Raw genomic sequence first — 20,883 nt, forward strand, 5'->3', positions numbered from 1 at the left:
ACCTCCAGCCCACTAGAGGGAACAGTCGGATAAGGGTTTATGACTCTCAAGCCCACTCCAGGCTTCACGCTACCTAGTGCACTACATATCCAATCAGTAGTGTAATGGGATTCGGTATGTTTCCAAACACGGAAGTAGTGTTTATGTTAGCGGGAACGATGGAAAAGTAGTTACTACCGTTAACACGTTAAAGAAGATCTACTTTTTTGTAATTATTGACCGAAAATGTTTGGCAGGTCTTCAGGTTTTAACTATGAGATTCTGCCACAGAGAGATGACGGAAATAGAAATACTCCAGGCCTGTTTACATCCGGTCAGTCTCAGTATAGCAGCGGCTTCTCCTTTGACTACGTCCCTAAAATCCAAAACAACGATTTTACAGATGAAAGTCAAGGAATAATATCACGACTATGCAACTTGGTTGTTATATTCCTAGTTTTTCTTTGTGTGCTCATCACATTTCCCATATCTGCATGGTTTGTTCTAAAAGTAAGTCTTTCTTACATCTTAAACACTATACATTTGTATATAACAGTCTCAGGATGCAGCGTTCAAGGTTACTGTTATGTGTGACGTAAAATGTGAGCGTTCAAGTGCAGTGAAATTCTTATGCTATAGCAGCATACTCCTGTATGTACAACAGTTCTACACACAGTGTAACACAACATAATAAGAAATATAAAGTTATTTTAAAGATTCACAGTGATACAGGGAAATATGGCATGGTTAAAAAAAAACAGCCAATATGTAGAAAGTACAAATGTAAACATTCTATACAATTACATTTTATTTATATAGTGAATTTCTTAATAAACATTGTCACTAAGTAGCCACAGGAATCCAGATTGTGATCAAGATCCCTGATGAGCAAGCCAGAAGTGACACTAGTAAGGAAATCATGCTGAGAAGGAATAGGGATGAAACTTTCAAAGGAGCCAGACTTAAACCCATTCTTTTCTTGATGATACAGGATAGTGGGCTTTTAATAATTAGCCTACAGTATAAAGTCATACAATGAAAATACAGAAAAGTACAGAATATGTCGAAATATATAGGATGTTAAGGATGAGCATATTGTGTATAGTCTTGAGCTGAGCAGGAGACATGGTTGAACGTAGTGAAGCATGTACAATAGAGTAATAATGAGACCAGTATGGAATGCGTAGAGTAAATTAAGGTTATGAAGAGGTGGAATACTGTGCAGGAAACATATAAAAGGTGTAAGAGAAACACTCACTGGGAAAACTTTATTTTTGAGGTGAGTAGTGTGCACTATGCAAAGTGTAATTCAGTTTGTAATGTGTGATTTTTTATTTTTTTATTTTTTTAAAGACAGTGCCCAACTATGAGAGAATTGTTGTATTCCGCCTGGGTCGCATCCGGCCTCCTAAGGGTCCAGGAGTGGTTTTAGTGCTTCCGCTCATTGACCAGTGGCAAAGGGTGGACCTAAGGACCAGGGCTTTCAACATCCCACCATGCAAGGTACTAATAAACACTGCAACTGACTTGTGCTGCCCATTTCTGGCTGCCATTGAACCAGTTTCCCCTCTGCAATCCCTCAAGAAGATCACATAGTCTGATAAACAACATTTTCACTGATGCTATAAAAGCAGCTCAGGCTTTCCTCATTATTTGAATCAACAATGGATTTTCAGATTCCACTTTCTTGTACCAGGTGACCACGAAAGACGGTGGCCTGGTCTCTGTCGGAGCGGATATCCAGTTCCGGATCTGGAATCCAGTCATGTCTGTGGTGGCGGTGCAGGATTTAAATGCTTCCACACGTCTTACTGCACAGAACGCTATGACTCAGACCCTGGGCAAGAGGACTGTGAGAGAGATACAGACAGAGAAAGTCAAACTGGGCGAGTACCTTGGGGTAAGAGGCCAAATCAGATCAGATTTCTTTAGTATTTATATGCAAGTTCAGTGTAGGTTTTGCAGGCTTTACTGTGCATGAAGAATGTTATGCATTAATAAACATATATGATCTGGGCTCTGAGGAGCAAACAGATGGACAGACCCCAGGATCGTAGAGCATTACAATCGTGGCATGTCTTGCAGATGGACGTAAATGATCTGACAAAGCCTTGGGGTTTGGAGGTGGACCGGGTCGAGCTGACCCTGGAAAGTGTGCTCCGTGCCCCAGATGAGTCTCACTCAGGGCCGCTCATCATGCCTCCCTCTGTCCCTGGCCTAGAGGGTCTCACTGAGCCAATACAGCAGCTCGCCATGCACTTTCTGGGGCAAAGTGCAGCAGCATCTCCACCTGCTAAAGGTGCATTTAGACACTGTGTATCCAGGTCAATTCATTTACAGTGTTCTCACATCAGCATTGTCATATGGGCTTGTATGTATGTCCATGCAGATACAGTGCTCTTCACTGATGAGTTGAGCACAGAGGCTCCAGTAACTGAAAGCAGCAGTGTGGTAGAGGAGCTCCTAGCAGCAGTGAGACTGGTGCTGTCTGAGAGCTTGGTTAGGCAAGTGGGAGCCTGTTTCCAGTTTCACATCAGTACCAGCACTGGCCAAACCAGAAGGTACTATGTGGATCTAACTCAAAGTAAGTACAGTAGCAACACATTTGTGTAGCCTGAAAGGCATTTAGGTATTTACATTTATAATACAATATGAATGTCTTAATTCATCAAATTACCCACAGACTCATAATTTCATGTTGGTCGAAATGCTCACCAGGCTTGTGTAGTCTGGAAGGTCACAACTGCTTACAGCAACATTGCTTTCTGCTTGTTTGTGTAGAACTGTCAGCTGTAAAATCCTTAAAAGGCCAACTAACCTAATGTGCTAAATCACCTTTTTTGTAAAGATGGGTTTGATGAGTTTTCTAGATTATTAGATCTGTAGACTAAATTAAAAATCTGTAGATTATTAATCAGATTGTTAAATCTGGTCATGATTATTTATTTTCCTCACTGCTGATGACAATTTTTTTGCATGTTCAGCTGTGACCATCATCTTGACAGATAGTCCATCGTTTTCTTTCTACAATGGTGGTCACAGCAGACGTGTGGAAAACGAAGTGCATGCTTGGCATGTCATTTTAACAGCTAATAATACATGCAAAACTAATAAGAACTAATACAAAATAATATGAATTAAAGTACTGTAGATTTTAGTATTTTAAAAATGTCATATGCATATTTAGTAACATTGTCATAATATATTGTGTAATTTTGTTATATGAGTATTACATAGGCCAATATTGTGATAGTAAGCAACAAGCAATATACTGTGTAGCCCTAATTTGACCACATATATTTAACCATTTATCTTACTGACTTTTTAAATGTCTTTTTATTTTACTTGGTAAAACAGGTGATGTACCATTTAATGTTGTATAATGTTATAGAAATTCTCTCTCATCTCTCAATTTCAATGTCTCTCAATCTCCAGATAGTGGAACATGTGGTGTAGGTGAGGCGACGCAGCCAGATGTGTCTCTGAGTATGAGTGAGCAGGATATGATGGCCATGTTCCAGGGCAGGCTGCGGCCAATCACAGCATACAGCAGTGGAAGATTGAGAGTTCAGGGAGACTTGAACACTGCCATGAAACTAGACGCACTTGTTAAACTCATCAAACCTCTATGATGTCTAGTTACACATGAATTTAAAAGGTATATTTTGTGCCTTCACAACCCACAAACTTGTGTTACCATTTCAAATGTAAACAGAACTGTTTATATCATTTGGTGTTGTGACCTAATCATTTATCATAGCTAAATGATATAATAATAAATATAATAGGGTTGCTGTAAAAATAGTATAAAAATTGGGCATCTGGATTAATAATTAGGACAGACCTTAATACAAGCATTCTTTCAAGTAAATCTCAAAAAAATTGGAAAAAAAATCTCTGTATCTGTGAACCTAAAATGCACTGTTTGAAAGTACTACTGTGTGTATATTTGTAATTAAATGTTTATTTAAATTTCATGTTTTAGGTTTTTAATTATTTTTATATCAGTTTGTCGTATATATGTTTTGGGTGCATGATCACTTTTCATATATGTTAATATATGTTCTTTACAATAAAAATGATGAAGTTCGAGACTTGGTTTGTTTTGTTTTTTGTAGTACTGCTCTTGAAGGTCATGTGTGCATTGGTGTGTGGCTGGCTCTGATCCTCACCTCTATGGCCTTCTCTGCCTATACATAAATGTTTATGGAGAAAACTCCCACAAGGCTACTCTGCACCATTACTAAACTTATGGTTTCCTGCAAGAGCAGTAGTTGTGCAGTGTCCCAGTTACTGAGTTGGAGAAGGACACTTGATCATAACTACCTGATCACTGAAGGTTTTTAGCAGTCTGTTTATATGTTGCACCAGTGTATGCAGTGCTAGTGGCTTGAATGCTCAAACAATGACTATAGATATTAAATCAATACAGCCACCAGGACCTAAGCAGGATCAACATTTCAGTGAAGTCCACATTACAGAAATGTGTCAGTAGTTAATATATCACAATGCTGAATGTGTACTACATCAATTGCTAATTTCTAATCTCGCTTAATGTTATCCTTCAGTTATTCTGTAAACTGCTCTGACTCCAGTTGGAATGTTGATTATTTAATGTTAATTTACTTTTATTGAGTTACATATTTTGGTTTACAAAACAGCCTCAGGTACATGTTCATTTCTGAATTAAATTATATGATACTATGTCATCAATACAATATGCCATCAATGCATAGTCATGAACTTTATCATGCCCGTAGGATATTGAGTAGAGTTCTTACCATTAACAAATCATTTATTTTATCAAGTATATTATAGAACTGATCTGTTCATTTTTTTGGATATTATCTTCATATTCATTAATTGCTTTATTTGGGTCAGGGTGACACTGGATCCGGAGTCTATCCCAGGAACACTGACTGTGAGACGGGAATACACCCTGGATGATTCACGCACTGACTGATACCTAGGAGCAATTTAGCATACAATCCACCAACTCGCATGTTTTTGAAGGTGGGAGGAAACTGGAGACCTCAGAAGAAACCCACGTAGACACATGGAGAACATGCATAGGCATTCTGCACAGACAGTAGGGTAGTAATGAGCTAAATGTGACTTTACCATAGAGGCATGGTGCAAGTGATCTCCCCAGGACACTCACTGTACAAGTTGTTACAGCATTTAGAAACAGCAGGGGTACAGTACAGAAAGAGTATGCACACAAGAACAAGATAGATTAAAAACTATTCTGTACATAAATGGCTTAAATAGTGCTAAAGCAAAAATCCTAACACAAAACAAAAAAAAAAAAGGGAGAGGGGTGTATACACATAAGTACAGGTTGGTTGAGAATAGTGTAGCTTGCCAGTAGTGTGACGGTATTGCACATTAAAATACTGCACACTGATATTGCACATAAATGTGAGTGTAAATACTGCAATGAGAGTTTATAAATAAATAAATCAGCAGTGTTGATTATAAAGTCTTACAGCAGCAGGAAGGAAAGACCGACGAAATCACTCCTTTACACACTGAGGGTGGAGCAGTCTGTCACTGAAGCTGCTCTCCAGAGCTGACAGGACGTCCCGCAGGGGGTGGGACTCATGGTCCAGCATAGATGCCAGTTTTGTCAGGACCCCTTTATACTGTTTTTCCAATCGCCCGAACCCTTGCCTGTCTTTTGACCTCAAACCTGTCTCTCATTTTGGAATTGTTTGCTTGGAACATTAAACTGTTGATATTGCATTTGCATCCTTCTCAGCCCTTCCATTTTGACACCATGCAGTCAACTAAAATCAAGCATAAAGTTTTGTATGCAGCTCAATGCCAGTTAAAGTAAAAGTTTTTTAAAGCTTAAATTCTACTTATGCGTTTTGTTACATGTGAATTGATATTTTAACCTTGAAGCACTGAAAGGATGTGCATATTAAACCTTGAGCAGGCGAACTCTCTGTCCCTGAGAGTGATGGAGTGAGGAGAGATAGAAAGAGTGAGTGTAGAACTCACTCTGAGAGTGTGGGTGGGAAAGAAAACTCTGCAGACAGACGACTTTAGACAAAGCTTCATGCTCGTGTTTATTTTCACCCCTATGCCAGTCATTCTCTCTCTCTCTCTCTCTCTCTCTCTCTCTCTCTCTCTGTCTGCTTCCAGCAGTTCCTGAAGGCACAGAGAAACACATGTAAGTAGCCTATCTGTAATAAGGCACAGGTGAGAATCCTCCACCTCCTCTCCGTCCCTAGCCAACCCTCGGCCCCGCCTCCGCTGCCACAGTGAGAGATAGAAAAGAGAAGTGTGACTGAGTGAGTGGGTATGTGTGTGATGGCGGTGAGGTACACAGCTTGGAGCGGTTCTTTGGCTCGATCTCTAGCCATAATGGAAGGACCAGGCCAGGTAAGAGCCTGCCACAGCGGGAGCATGCCTGTTGCAAGAGATACACTATTTCCAGCAAGCAGCTCCACTGTCAGGCCCTTCAGTGAGATTCCTGGAATGTGGAAGAACAGCATGGGGAACCTCTACACCTTCTGGAAACTAGATGGATTCAAGAACATCCATCACATAATGGTGCATAACTTCAACACATTTGGGCCCATCTACAGGTAAACATTTAAGATAAAATAGTGATCTAAATATGACTTCACCATAGGAGCATGCTCCAGGATGCTCACTGTACAATTAATCATTTGGAATGTTTCAGGCATTTTGCACAATTTATTTCATTTTGATGGATTTTTCTTTTAGTCCTCCTACTCCAAATTTTGAGTCTTCTGGCATGAGAAAAAAGATTAAATAAATACTCACTAAACAGCAGCATTTCATCTGGTAAAAAGAATTGCGTTTGAATGAAAAATATCAGACATAATGATTCATTGCTGTCTAGTTCATAGACAACTGTAGTAGATTTATAAATTGTGGCAGTAAGATGATGCTGGACTGGTCAGAGTAAACTGATCATAAATGTTGGTAAGAGAGATCATGTGAACTAAACCTAGTCATCTAAACTATGCTTAACTAAAATATTCTTTGGTTTGGTATCAGTCTAATCCATATTTCATGGTAAGCATTGTGTTGACATCATAACTATCATGTGATCTGAAATCAATTAACTGAAGGTTTCACATGATTTAATCCTTTAATATTAATAAGCTGGATAACCTATACTGTCAGGGGTTCATTCCTACAGTTTTGGTGACCCCGACGTGATCATTGTAAGAATCTGTTTAAGTTAAAACCCATCTGATATAAATATCCAGACGTATCTAAGTGGCCTGTAGTCTGCAGCATAGTAAGTGTATTAGATGAATTCTGTGCCAATTCTGAGACCACTGTTTCACCATCAAACCCTCAAATTTGCACTAGGAGGATGATGTCACATACGGAGAATACATCACTGAGTAGTTCTAGTCTCAGACTGGATCAGGCTAATGAGACGAAATGTGAGGTTCTGCCCACACTAACTCTGTCACTCAGATCTGATCCAGTAATATCGTCTGTGTATAGTAATGGTGCTGCCCATCAGCATCCAGCTATGATTCTGCAGTCAGCTGGAGCAGTCACATGTACAGACTACAGGCCAACTATCCACACAGCCACCACTGACAGCTCTGTGTGAGAAAACAGATTTTCAAATTTCAGCAATTAAATGCAAAACAAAAGTGTGCTCAGACCAAAGTGTGAGATCCCACCCATGTAATGAGCAAGGCAAATTCTGTTCTTTCTGTCACAAAATTGGCCATGCATTCTGATAACCCAAAGCAGATAAATGCGCCTGTTAAAGAAACTCTGTGTGAGCACACAGCTGTGCTTAATAAAGTTTTGTAGCAAAGGTGTTAGCTGTCCCCTAATTTTAAACAATGTTTTTGATGATGCCTTGGTAAATGACCTTCCGCACTTTATGCACTTCTGTTCTGACAAAGATTTCTGATATGTCCAAACAGCAGTCTGTTGTAACTGGCTGGTTTATGAATTTCTTTGACATCTAATCTAAGCTTACATTGTTAAAATTACAGTTTCTTACATCAAATGCAAACACAGTTGTTCTTAGGGAGACCTATGCTATTAGTTGTTTATGTATTGAATATACATTTAGACTACTGTGGCTTTAGCTGATGTTGAATATCTGTTAATGCATTATAGTGCATTTAGGCTAATGTAGCTAAAGTTGTTACAGCTGTTTATGTATTGAATATACATTTAGACTAACGCACATACAGCTGCCCTATAGTTGTTAATGTACTGTAGTACATTTAGACTAAAGTAGTTAAAATTGTCACATAAGACATGATTTGGATGAAATTGTAGCATTTAGATCACTGATTAATTTTCTATTACAGCACGCCCTGCCATAATCTATTGCTTACGCATAAGTAAAACACATAGTCACACACATAGTAACAAACACACACAGGGAAAACACAGACTAGGAGTCTTAATACAGTCTTAATATACATAGTAGGATGTATTAGGAAACCTGCCAGTAAAGCGTTTTAGCCACCATATGTTGAACCTAGGTGTGAATGTGTGTGTGTGTGAGTGTGAGTGTGAGATTGTGTCATGCCTTTGTAATGGGCTAGCATCCCATTCAATGTTTAAACACTGTGCCCAGTGTTTCCAGAGGAAACCCTGGATCCACTGAGAACTTTATATCAGTTAAAGAAAAAAAATTAATGTCATTCACATTAACATGTTCATTTTTGTTGTATTTCTATAGTGAGATGTCTAAATTTACAGTAGAAAAATTCTCTGATAAATTTACAGCAACATCTTCACATTTGTCTCTCATTTCTGTTTGTTTTAATTTACAACTAGACTATATTAGGCTACTTCTCAGTACCTGAGGAGGGTGTCAGTATAGTCTAGTCAACACTGGGAAAAATTAATTTATATAGTTTAACAATTGTCATAACTACATGCTAGATATGTACAAATCAGCTTTATTTGTGATCCAATATCACATACTTTTATTTTTCACATTTTTGAGATTTTATTTTGAGCCATACATAGTCCTACTGTGTTAAATCTTTTAAGTTTGCTTCCACTTTAACTGCTGAACCACATGCATAGGCTCGCTAAGATTAAAATGGTCTATTATAAGATAAATTCACTCTCTTTATGAGAAATCTAAGTTCAGTTTGTACAGGAGCAACATATCTTCAACATCTGTCTGGATAGATCTGGATTTGTAGTAGATTTATAAATTGTGGCAGTAAGATGATGCTGGACTGGTCAGATTGAAATGATCAGGAATGTGGGACAGAGAGATCATGTGAACTGAACCTAGTCATCTAAACTATGCTTAACTAAAATATTCTTCAGTATCAATCTAATCCATATTTCATGGTAAGCAATGTGGTAACACCATAGCTATCATACAAGTTTAGGAAATAACATTTACAGTATACGGTTTTACGGTTTTATATCTTTCAATGTGTGTGTTTGTTCTTCTCACACACACACCTACACCCAGACATACACATACTGAGACCACCTGATCTACACGGGAGACCTTTGCCTTTGTTTCCACAGACTTTAGGAACGTATTCTTAGGAATAAATTCTTAGGAACCTAATTATTATACAGCTACCTGGCTGGGGGTCCATCCTGCCATAAAATACATCATGTCTCTTCCATTTGGTATTCTGTTCATGATACACTTCAAAGATGCTCAAGGGTATAAAAAGGTATGCATTGTACAATGTAGAGAGATGTCTTTACCATCAAGCATCCTATGCCTGCGTTCTCTATTTTACCTTCTGTATATTGTGCATTTGTCTTTTGCACAATAAAACCATTTATTATTTTCACTAACTAAAAGATTATTCTTTGGAATAGGTTACATAAACATAGTAAATCGGAGTCAGACAATTAACAGTTATTATAAACTGGAGTCAGATATTTAATTCATAAAGTTAAAACATGCATTTAACCTTTGGCTGCACCTACTTCCCTCCTTGGTCATAGGAGAGCAGCGGGCTAGGATAATATCACTTTATATTTTAGTCCCTATACAACCTATCCTAGAATAAACTTCTCCCACGTGCCCTGTGATGAGAGAAATTATAGTCAAAACAGGCATTAGTATCAGCTATTCGAAAGGTAGCCATTATTTTCCTAGGACATTATGTGCAGAACAAGCTGAAGGTGTTTTTCCCCCTTTTTCCTTCCTTTTAAACCAATATTTTTTATGACAACAGGAATATTAAGTTTATTTTATGTAATGTCTTTAATGTAATAAAATGGTCTTAAATTATGCATATTTCATTCTTGCAGGGAGAAAATCGGGTACTATGAAAGTGTGAATATTATCAACCCTGAGGATGCTGCCATCTTGTTCAAAGCAGAAGGTCACTACCCTAAAAGGCTCAGAGTGGAACCTTGGACCTCCTATCGGGATTTTAGGAACCGCAAATACGGTGTTCTTCTGAAGTACGATTCCTCATATTAGGTTTTTTGTGGTTATGAATTAAATATGCTTGAGTGTAAACTTCAGTCTATCTTTCTGTTCAGAGATGGAGAGGACTGGCGATCCAACAGAGTCATTCTGAACCGGGAGGTAATCTCGCCGAAGGTGCAGGTGAATTTTGTGCCATTGCTGGATGAGGTGGGCCAGGACTTTGTGGCTCGGGTTCATAAAAAGATTGAAAGAAGTGGACAGAACAAATGGACCACAGATCTGTCCCATGAACTCTTCAAGTATGCACTGGAATGTAAGTTTTAATGCACTATACAACAGATCAGCACCGAATCATTTGGAATAAAACACTGTTACGCTAAAACTCTTATTGTTGCTAATCAAATGTTTTCAAAAGGAATACATAGTTTACTGTTTGAATGCTGACATGATCTGTGTCTGTGCCTCAGCTGTGAGTGCAGTATTATATGGTGAACGTCTGGGGCTGCTGTTGGATTACATTGATCCAGAGGCTCAGCGCTTTATTGACTGCATCACTCTCATGTTCAAGACAACCTGTCCCATGCTGTACATCCCCCCTTCATTGTTACGGCGACTTGGAGCCAAAGTCTGGAAAGACCATGTGGAAGCGTGGGATGGTATTTTCAACCAGGGTAGGAGGTTTTCCTAGCAGTCAAAAATGATATAAAAAATTAATATCGCACTACATATGAGAGTGGATCAAAATCAGATATTACTAAACATGGAAACTTTGTGTGACTTTGTGATCATGTCTTTGTATTTTACCCATTGCACTCCGGGGCTCAATAGCGGACTACTGTATTCAGAACATCTACAGGAAACTAAGGAAGGAATCTGGAGCTCAGAACAAATATCCCGGAGTGCTAGCCAGCCTTCTTATGCTTGACCGGCTGTCCATTGAGGAAATCAAGGCCAGTGTGACTGAACTGATGGCTGGAGGGGTGGACACTGTAAGACAACTTATATAAGATGTAAAAAAAGAAACCATTTATAAAAAATTCTTACCAATCAGATGCCTAAAATATGCTATTATTTAGCAGTGACCCCATTACTGATGTAGTATGTTCTGTGTTTCAGACGTCTATCACCCTCCTCTGGACTCTCTATGAATTGGCACGGCACCCCGACCTCCAGGAGGAGCTGAGGGCAGAGGTCATTGCAGCTCGCACTGCCTCAAAGGGAGACACAGTGCAGATGCTCAAAATGGTGCCACTGCTCAAAGGTGCTCTGAAAGAGACACTCAGGTGTGGACAGCTTAAGCTAGAACTCTATTCATGCTGTTACCAAAGTAGAGTGCTTAACAGAAAACCATGTACCAGAGCAATAATTGCACTAAGAACAAATACCATTAAATGATGTTCATTTTCTGACAATTTTCAATGAATTCTAGCCCTTAAAAATTGTACAATCACGAGTACATTTAACAGTTAAACAAAATTAATCCATTCTGTAAAATATGCTTGTTGTCTTTACTAACTGTAACCCTTTTTCTTTAAAGGCTACACCCTGTAGCAGTAAGCCTGCAAAGATACATCACTCAAGATGTAGTGATCCAAAATTACCATATTCCATCTGGGGTGAGCCACAACTTCAATAACCTGAATCTGAGCTAGGAAAAATCTATCAGTATGTCAATTTATGCAAGTAACCTTGAGTGTGTTTTGATCAGACATTAGTGCAGCTGGGACTGTATGCCATGGGCAGAGACTATCGCATCTTCCCCCGACCAGAGCAGTATCTGCCCTCTCGCTGGCTGAGGAATGAGAGCCACTACTTCAGGAGTTTGGGCTTCGGCTTTGGGCCTCGTCAATGCCTTGGGCGCAGAATTGCAGAGACAGAGATGCAGCTCTTCCTCATCCATGTCTGTTCTATAACATTTTATTAACAATGGCTAGCTAAAATATATTAGATGTGTATATGTTGATTATTTTAATAATCATAATTAATTTGCTCCACATTTTAAAAAACCACTCATTGTATATGCCTCTGTGCGTGTGAAATCTGTAACTCGTACTTTGCTTTTACAGATGTTGGAGAACTTCAAGATTGAGAAGCAGAGACAGCTGGAAGTGAGGAGCACGTTTGAGCTTATACTGATCCCTGAGAAACCCATTTTGTTAACTATAAAGCCCCTACTATAAAGCAGTAAATGATAAACTCCTTCCAGAAGGTAATGTTTTAACCATTAATTAATTACTACGAACTATTTCTAACATTGGAAACACATCAAGAGTTAAAAAATAAACACGGACGACAAATACTGTACGTAAATGCATTTAATTTTATTGTAAGACATTTGCATTTAATTTTATTGTAAGTTTGCTCCTAATGTATTTCTTTGCTGTCTTTTCTTGTTTATACTGCATAAAACAACATTTTAAATACTGTGATGTTGAATCAGGTTATTTAAGGGTGTCCAGCTGCTTATGACGTATGTGTCCCAAAATGGAGTCTGAAACAGTTTTCTTTAAATAATCAAAGAGGAAAAAACAATGTTACACGATGTTACTCACTTCAATACCATCATCATATAGCAAGTACTATTTACAAAATACATGTCTTTTTATATATTTATTGAATTTTTAAGTATTAATTCTTGTGTACTGACCAGTGGCAAGTGATGCAAGGTGGATGTACGTGCAAATCCATGATTGTATTCACTGAGTCTGGTCAACATGTCCTGCTTTTCTTTCCCCCACTGCCTGGCGTTCTCCTCCAGCTACAACACAAAACCGACCCAGCTCTCAGAAGATGGAATTTCGACATTTGTATCCTCGTTAAAGTTAGCTACTCTTTTTAGAAACGCACCTGTTTGCCCAAAGTATGGATGCAGACCTCTGCTCTCTCTAGCTGCTCTAACAGTCTGAGCTTCTCACTGTCTGCAAAAGGCTGCTGGATTTTAATAGAACAACACATACAGCATATTCACTTATTAATTGACTTAGGGGGTTAACACTTATTTTATGAGAAATTTTGAGGTATTTTGCAATAATTGCAATTAGTTGAGTTGCCCAAGACATCTGTCGGACACTGTAATTATGAAAATGTTTTATTGAGAGATCAATTATTTTTACTTCATGGAGTTTACTAACTGCTTTTCCTGTGTAATGACTCAAGAATTGTGACACTATGCTTGTAATCTCGTTAACTTTATATAGCCTAATTTTAAAAGAGTATGATCAAAGGTTATGAATTCACCATACCTGCTATATATATAGCCTTTTGGCATTAGCACTAACAATGTGAATGGACAATCTGAACACTGTTCAGTGACTTCAGTGTGTAGGTTTTTGTGTTCAATTTATTAAATCATTTTTGGCCAAATGGTATCACAGTCAATGTTCTGGTATTGTCACACCCTAAAGTGTGTTGGAGTGTCTGAGAGAGTGAAAACTGAGTGTGTGTTGTGAGGTGCACCTGTGCAGGTTGTTGTATAATAATAGGCTGTGGCTGTTGGCGAAGTCTTTCCAGCTCTGCTCTGAGGCGAGAGTTTTCTGCAGCCAGTATAGTCTCAATCTCCTTCATTCTGCTCTCCTCTGAAACTACACATACATACATATTAAAGGACTGCTTTGTCAGCTTTATTTTCTCACTACTTTCTTACTGGAGCTGTACATCCAGGCCTTAGCATTACCTCTCTGAGGAACTGACTCTATAGCGGCAGATCAATCTCAAATCAATAATTATTCCATTAGACATGGAATGAACTTCAGTGCCATCTCTGTGCTCATTTAAAATGTAAGTGCATCCACTATCATTGTGAATTAAAAGAAGACCACATGATATGGAATGGATATGCACGCTATATAGACACACCTTTTTCTTTTAAGACCTTCTTCTTTCTCTCTGCATTTTCTTTATTTCTCTCTCCCAGCTTTGTGGTTAGCACCTTCTCCATCCTTTCAATAACCTCATTAGGAAATGATGCGAAAAATAAGTATTAGTGATGAAGGAAACACATCCCCAATGAAACCTCTAAGATGAATCTCCAAATATAATACAGCAAACAGAGGATGTAAGATTATATACAAGTATAATGTGTATATGAATGTAGTTGCCTTAGAACCAAGCAGGGCAGTACCTTCTCTTGTTGGCGTATGGTAGCCTCCAGATTTGAGACTTTCTTGATCTGTCCTTGGTAGCGCTGCAGCACAGCCTGTTGCTGTTGATGCGCTCGCTGTAGTCGCACCAACTCCTTCTCATTGTCATTTTTCTACAGAGAACAACAGGGGATCTTTTATGTAAAAGCAGTTAATGGAATATAAAGGAAGGTTAGATGTGCTTTAGAAAGTACAACAGAAACACAACAACTCTTATGACCATCTTCAGTCAATGGCCTTGGGCAGAGATTATTGATGTATTATTCATTAAGCATTCCCATCATTTCAGTAAGTATAACCAAGGCATGGCAGGCAGTCAATGGATAATGTATTTGAGATTGCATGAAGCCATCCATGTAAATGGTCATAGCCTACTGGCTCTTTGTTAAAGCAACATCTGACTGAAAGGTGAGAGAGAGAGGCCTGTAACTCACCCTGATGAGCTCATTCTGAAGCTGCTGGATCTTATCCCTCTGATCTGCTGCCTTACTACTCTCACTAGCCAGCTTGCACTTCAGAGAAACTTGAACAAAAAGTGTTGATCAGTGATAGAAGGGAGGAGCAGCAAAGAATGTACGACCAAAAGGCTATTCTCAGAGTTATTATATTTATGAGCAAGTTCTTATAGATAATCTGGTCACTTGAATGGGTTTTTCCAGTCCTCAATAACTCAAAAACAAGTAGGCTTTTAAATAAGGTAAACTTGGACCTAATGTGTTTAGTCAGGAATTAAAAGCTGTATGGTTCCAATAAATAGCCAAAATATTATTGCACGTATATAAATGACAGTCCTAATATTTGAATAGTTTCATTATGTACATAGAAATATTCTGTGTTGAGGGGGTCTATGGAATTTATTTTACAGGTAAAGGACTCCCTGGGTGAAAAAAACATTTGAAAACCCCTCAACAAATAATTAAAATGTATGGAAATACTTGATATGTATTGCTGTAAAAAGAAATTGTTTTGTGTCATTTAGTCAGCATTAAAAGAGTGTTTTGGAATGTTTAATAGCAAATGAGCCAAAAAGAATTCAAGACCATCTCTAGCATTGAAACACACTGCTGATTTCTCCATTTGCGTCAGGACTAAATCCTAACTTGCTTTGATGGCCTTAAAAAGTCTATGAAGCCTTGTGAATATCTGTGTGTGTGTGTGTGTGTGTGTGTGTGTGTGTGTCACACTGTCCTTCAAGAGATAAGGCCCTGACTGCTTATCGGACTCTCAGTGCTAAATGAGCCTTCTTATCAAACTATGGCACAATCCACAGAGGGAAAGACAGCACCTTCAACTTTACCCAGACTTACCTTCAACTTCACCAGCTCACAGGACAGCTTCCTACTGTGGGGAAAACTTATTTTACACCATTTTTAATTTTTTTCGAAATCATGATTTCATTAATATGGTCACCTAGCACACAAACTGTTCTCCAGACTGCCATCTGGCAAACGATATCAGGGCATCCAGTCATGGACAAGCATACTGAAGAACAGTTACTAGGTTCCTACACAGAATGTAGGCCAGTTCATTTCCACGTACACTGTCACTGAGTCACTTTACACACTTTTTCCAATCCTAATTGGTTACTTTACTCCTTACTTTAGTGCAATACTTTGTCTTGTGTACGCAAATTTTTCCCCTCTTCTCTCTTTCTCCACTTACGTATATTGTATATTTTACTTAGTTTATTGTATTCTTACTGTACGTGTTTTATACTGTTCTGATCATTTGTTTAAGCTATCGTGTTGTGTGTTACACACAAGCAATTTACCTTAGCCTCATCGTAAGCATTTCAATGTTCATATATCTTGAGATACTGTCATAATCATATCATAAATAAACTTGACTTGACTTTACTGTGTTTGAATAAATATATGTAGAAACAGTTGACTATATAAACACCAAAGGGGAAAACTAAGAGTAAAAACTGTTAGGTGGTAGACACTGACAGAAGAAGACTTATGGAAGAAAAGGTTCTACCTATTCTGTCTGCAATCTCAGCCTTGGTCATGACGTCAATGTCAGTGTCATCCAGTAGTGTGCGCCCCAGATCCTGGTTCATTGAGAGTTCACTGCGAAGCTGGCTGTTCTGCTCCTCCAGACTGGCCACCTGAGAGCGCAGAGCGAGGATGTCCTCTGCCATCTTACACATGGCAGTACGATAGTTTTCTAGCTCCTGACAGAGACAGAGAAATGAGCATTTGCGTGGATGATTTGGAAGCCACTGCAGAAAGATGAATGTTATGTCACAGAATATCTGAACCAATGTAGGTGCATTACTCAGGGGCACAACTGCAGTGCTCCTAGGATCCATAGCGATATTACCATTAAGACACAAACTCAAATCTGATTTGATACTGAGAATTTTAATAAAGTTGAAACAAGCATCTTCTATACGGTAACCACAGTGTTGTATTTGAGAAGTTCTCTAAATGTCATAAGTTTGCCATATGACTTGCTGAATTATTCATACTAGAAGGTTTGTACATCAAAAAAGCTTCTCACTGCAAATCTGACATACAGTTCAGGCATTAGTCATGCTTAAAACTACTTTATGACCACCAGATTGTAGTTACAAACCCTATTCACTAGGTGTCCTCACAGCCTTTTTGTCTCATATACAAACAGAGTGTTTAGAGTGGAACATGTTTCATGCTGGCATAACAGGATTAACACCAGTCACTCTTTATGCTGTGTTTGTCTGAGCTGGCTTCATGTCTGCTTAATTATCATTCATGTATTATCATTATAATCATGTTAAGGCAAAAGTGGGACATGTCGAGGAGAAGCTAATGTCTGACTATAATCCAGTCTACCGACAAAAAAAAAAAAAGAAAGACTGTCTGAGCTTTTGTTGGTGAAGTAAAGGTAAAGATGCACTAGGTATTTCAAAATCCCTTTTATATAAAATAATTTTAAAAAATCCCTTTTATATAAAACAATGGCTCAATGTGATATGTCGACATAGTGAATACACCACCTCTAAACAAAGCTTCATATTCCACACCATCAAAGGGACTTCAAGGGGAAATTAATCTTTTTTTCATGTAAATACATGTACATTTGCCTCCTCTCTAAAAAGTCAATCTGTTTGGATATTCTGTGATACAAATATTATACTATACTATGTCCTGAGGATGAAAGAAACTGATCTCAAGCAAAATTCAGAGAAATTCAAATGACTGCAGGTGGATTTCATTTGGTTTTAAAAACTGCTAAACCTCCCCAACCCTAACTTTAATTGTCTTAGCTTTCCTTACAAAATTGAGTTATTTTTACAAATCGGCAAGAATGGGACCCTGTAGGGGTGTAAACATAATAAGTAGTAGCCCGAAAAACAACCAAAATCCAGGTGAATTAATTCCTATAGGTCCATATAGGGTCCATGTAACAAATTCTTTTCTAATTTTGTTACAGTGGTGGAAACCACAAGCCAGCATTATTAAAGTTATTATGCCTTTAAATAATGTCAATTAGAATCTAATGACACGTTTAATAAAAATGGAAAATTCAGAAATGTACCTTTTTTTTGTCTGTAAATTAAATCTGTGCTGAGGTCTGTGATTTTTTTTTTTAATAGCAGGGTTGTTATGTAGGTTGTCATGCTGAAAGTTCCTATACTGCAGACATACTGTATATTTAAATTGTAAACAAAAATTATTTAGTCTCTATCTTTTACATTTCAAAATACAAAATAAAAAAAAAACAAAGAAAAGTGTTTAGCACAGAGTTTCTATAAGTTTTAAGTAGATATAACACATTTGGTCCATCCCGTGTCTGAAAATCTTCTGCTTCATTATAACACACTGAACAATAGCAGCATAGCCTTTACATTACACTGAATAAAATATAGCATGGATTGAAGCATTGTATGGTCAGGCCTGCAGTTATCATATTGTGAATCTCTGTATCATTTACGAGTTCTTAGCCTCGTTTCATCATTCAGGTCTGGTAAAGGGGGGTATAGAGAGGATGATAGTAACAATGAGAGGCCAGGGATGGGAGGAGAGAACACATGTGATTAGGAGATTCCAATCTGGGCCAGTGTGAAGGCAGCTCCCTTGGGTCCTCTGGATGAAATCGAGCGCCTAATTGAAAGGGCGCACAAGCAAGGTGAGAATCATGACTTGTGATGAGATGGGAGACTAGGGACTCACTGGGAGAGGGGAGAGAATTGGAGGGGTGGCATCTAATGAGGTGCCTGTGCAAAGCTATATTATTTTGGTAAAATAAAAGAGTGAATAGTAAGCAGGATAAAGAAGGAGGAGAGGAACAGGAGGACAGAAAGAAATAGTGAGCACCTACTGAGAGAGTTCAGAGGGAAGAACACCTACTGTAGCTCCAGAACAAATACATGGGGAGGTCTCTCTTTCTCTCTCTCTCTCTCTCTCTCTCTCTCTCTGCGGGTTCAGTGATGATTGCATGCTGATGAAGTCATGCCAATATATTCTCTCCATTTAATTTGTACCTCTGGTGTCTGGTGGTTTAAACATCCTGCCTGCTTGTGGCCATTTCTTTTATTTCCCCAAAACACAAGAATAATAATAAACCCATGCACATATAGAAATGGTCTAAATTCGATCAATATTCTTATTCATGCTGCTGCATAATGGAATGTGTGTAAATGTTAATCTATTCGAGCAGTGGCTGTATGTCCCTGGTGACAGAGAAAAATGAGACAGACATTTCTTCTATGAAAGAATAAATCTCTTTAGAGAACATACTGGAGGTTTGCAGAAATGTTGAGGTTTTTTTTAGAGATATTACAAATCCTAGGCACCACGATTTGTCAGATAGAAGTCAATGTACTCAGCTGAAAAAGCTTTTCAGATGGAACTGTAGGATCTGTATAGGTTAGGTTAGGTTCAACTTTAGTGTCATTGTCAGAGTACCAGTAAAGAGACAACAAAATGCAGTTAGCATCCAACCAGTAGTGCAAATAGCTAATAAGTTAAATGAGGTAACAAGGTTATGGGGCAGTAAGTTAACAGTGTACAGGTAAAGGTAAACAATCTGATGCATACCAGTAATGCAAATAGCAATTAAGTTAAATTAAATAAATAAGAATTATGGTTGCACTTAGTTAAAACTGTAGTAGATAAACAGTATACAGGTAGAGGTAAGCAGCATGATGCATGCAATGTGATGCAGTGGATACATACAGTGGATAAAATGCAGATGTACAAATAGCAATAATGCACAAATGACAGTCTGATATAAATAACTGAAGTAATGACAGATAATACAGTAAAATGCAAGTACTTGCAAATAATTGCAGATAATAGTAGTGTACAATACAGTATGGTATAGTGTCTAATGCTAATGTTTAGTTGTTAGGTGGAGGTTGGCAGTTAATGCTTAGAAGCTGAGTTCAGCATAAGGGAAATGGAATCATATAGGGTATTAAATCACTCAATGGGTGCAATGTGAAAAACTCACTTTGGTCTGGTGTTCAGTAATCTCTGCAACATGTGGATCATCAGCCTGAACAGTAGGCACTGGAAGTCTGAAATATTCCCAAAAACAATATCATAAAAAATATCAAAATTGCAAACAAAAACAGCTTCAGGACGAAATTACAATATAAATGAAGATGGCTAAAGTTAATATCAATGCGGTTCACCTCTCGTGTGGAGAATGGATTTCAAATGTTTGGTTGAGCTCTAACGACCTCTTGGACTTCTTCTGTTCTTTTGGTTCTCCTTTGCTCTGTTGAGGAGCTTTGGGTGTTTTGAAGATGTGCTGATATTCTGGGAGGATCTGGGCAAGGGCATCATAGGCTGGCAAATCATATCCATCCCTCTGGAGCTGGACAGAACCACAGACAGCAAGCAGATCCTCAAACATCACCACTTAGTAGGAAGATATAATTGATGTACAAATGTAAATACATTGTGTAATTGTCTTGAAGGAAATCTGGAAAGAAATGCATTTATAGAGTGTGACCATACAAATATAATCACTTGTATACTGCTTTCTTAACAATAATTGAACTAACCATGTAACCATTTTACATTTTGAATAAAAGTATTTTTTCCCAGCTTCACTCATACTTACAGCTCTCGTGAAGGGTCTGTAAAACATTTTTAGTGACTACTCAAATATAGTCCACCTTTATAGCAAATCCAGTTATATATTTACTCCTCTTTTAGTAAGTTTCAAACCTGCTGTCAAATTCAGTCTTAGTTGCAAGTAACCAAATTCACTTCTGTTTTATGATGTTATATGGCGACAGAGACAAATCTCTGTAACTAAAAACAGCCCAGCCCTTGCAAACAAACACCAGTGTGTTTGCCTTCTCCATGTAGAAATTAACTACTGATCTAGGAACAAATTTACAATCCGACTATCTTAAAGAATTAACAGAAAATTCTC

At 38.1% G+C, this 20,883-nt stretch overlaps 3 protein-coding genes across 4 annotated transcripts in view; 2 read left to right on the top strand and 1 right to left on the bottom strand.

Moving 5' to 3' along the window:
- The first annotated feature begins 68 nt into the window (after nt 1–68).
- Nucleotides 69–4,073, top strand: stoml1 (stomatin (EPB72)-like 1). Its single transcript, XM_026918758.3, has 6 exons — nt 69–489; nt 1,333–1,482; nt 1,676–1,879; nt 2,065–2,278; nt 2,369–2,563; nt 3,415–4,073. Exons 1-6 carry the CDS (start codon nt 226–228, stop codon nt 3,609–3,611), a joined length of 1,224 nt encoding a protein of 407 aa, XP_026774559.1. The 5' UTR covers nt 69–225; the 3' UTR covers nt 3,612–4,073.
- Nucleotides 4,074–6,094: 2,021 nt separating this feature from the next.
- On the top strand, nt 6,095–13,795 carry LOC113530122 (cholesterol side-chain cleavage enzyme, mitochondrial). Its single transcript, XM_026919885.3, has 9 exons — nt 6,095–6,575; nt 10,246–10,401; nt 10,483–10,682; nt 10,837–11,040; nt 11,198–11,358; nt 11,486–11,652; nt 11,907–11,985; nt 12,078–12,269; nt 12,436–13,795. Exons 1-9 carry the CDS (start codon nt 6,289–6,291, stop codon nt 12,547–12,549), a joined length of 1,560 nt encoding a protein of 519 aa, XP_026775686.1. The 5' UTR covers nt 6,095–6,288; the 3' UTR covers nt 12,550–13,795.
- The window catches only part of ccdc33 (coiled-coil domain containing 33), a 59,120-nt gene continuing 50,975 nt past the window's right edge, over nt 12,739–20,883 (bottom strand). For both annotated transcript variants that reach the window (XM_053236950.1, XM_053236949.1), the window contains exons 13-22: nt 20,132–20,316; nt 19,948–20,014; nt 16,489–16,684; nt 14,943–15,031; nt 14,490–14,621; nt 14,225–14,318; nt 13,826–13,950; nt 13,217–13,300; nt 13,017–13,127; nt 12,739–12,873 (exon numbers count right to left, since the gene is read on the bottom strand). In XM_053236950.1, the coding sequence (XP_053092925.1) occupies nt 12,811–12,873; nt 13,017–13,127; nt 13,217–13,300; nt 13,826–13,950; nt 14,225–14,318; nt 14,490–14,621; nt 14,943–15,031; nt 16,489–16,684; nt 19,948–20,014; nt 20,132–20,316 (1,146 nt within the window). In that variant the 3' untranslated portion in view covers nt 12,739–12,810. The remainder of the gene's footprint in view (nt 12,874–13,016; nt 13,128–13,216; nt 13,301–13,825; nt 13,951–14,224; nt 14,319–14,489; nt 14,622–14,942; nt 15,032–16,488; nt 16,685–19,947; nt 20,015–20,131; nt 20,317–20,883) is intronic.

The sequence above is a fragment of the Pangasianodon hypophthalmus genome, chromosome 9, assembly GCF_027358585.1.
Source record: "Pangasianodon hypophthalmus isolate fPanHyp1 chromosome 9, fPanHyp1.pri, whole genome shotgun sequence".
Classification (NCBI taxonomy): domain Eukaryota; kingdom Metazoa; phylum Chordata; class Actinopteri; order Siluriformes; family Pangasiidae; genus Pangasianodon; species Pangasianodon hypophthalmus.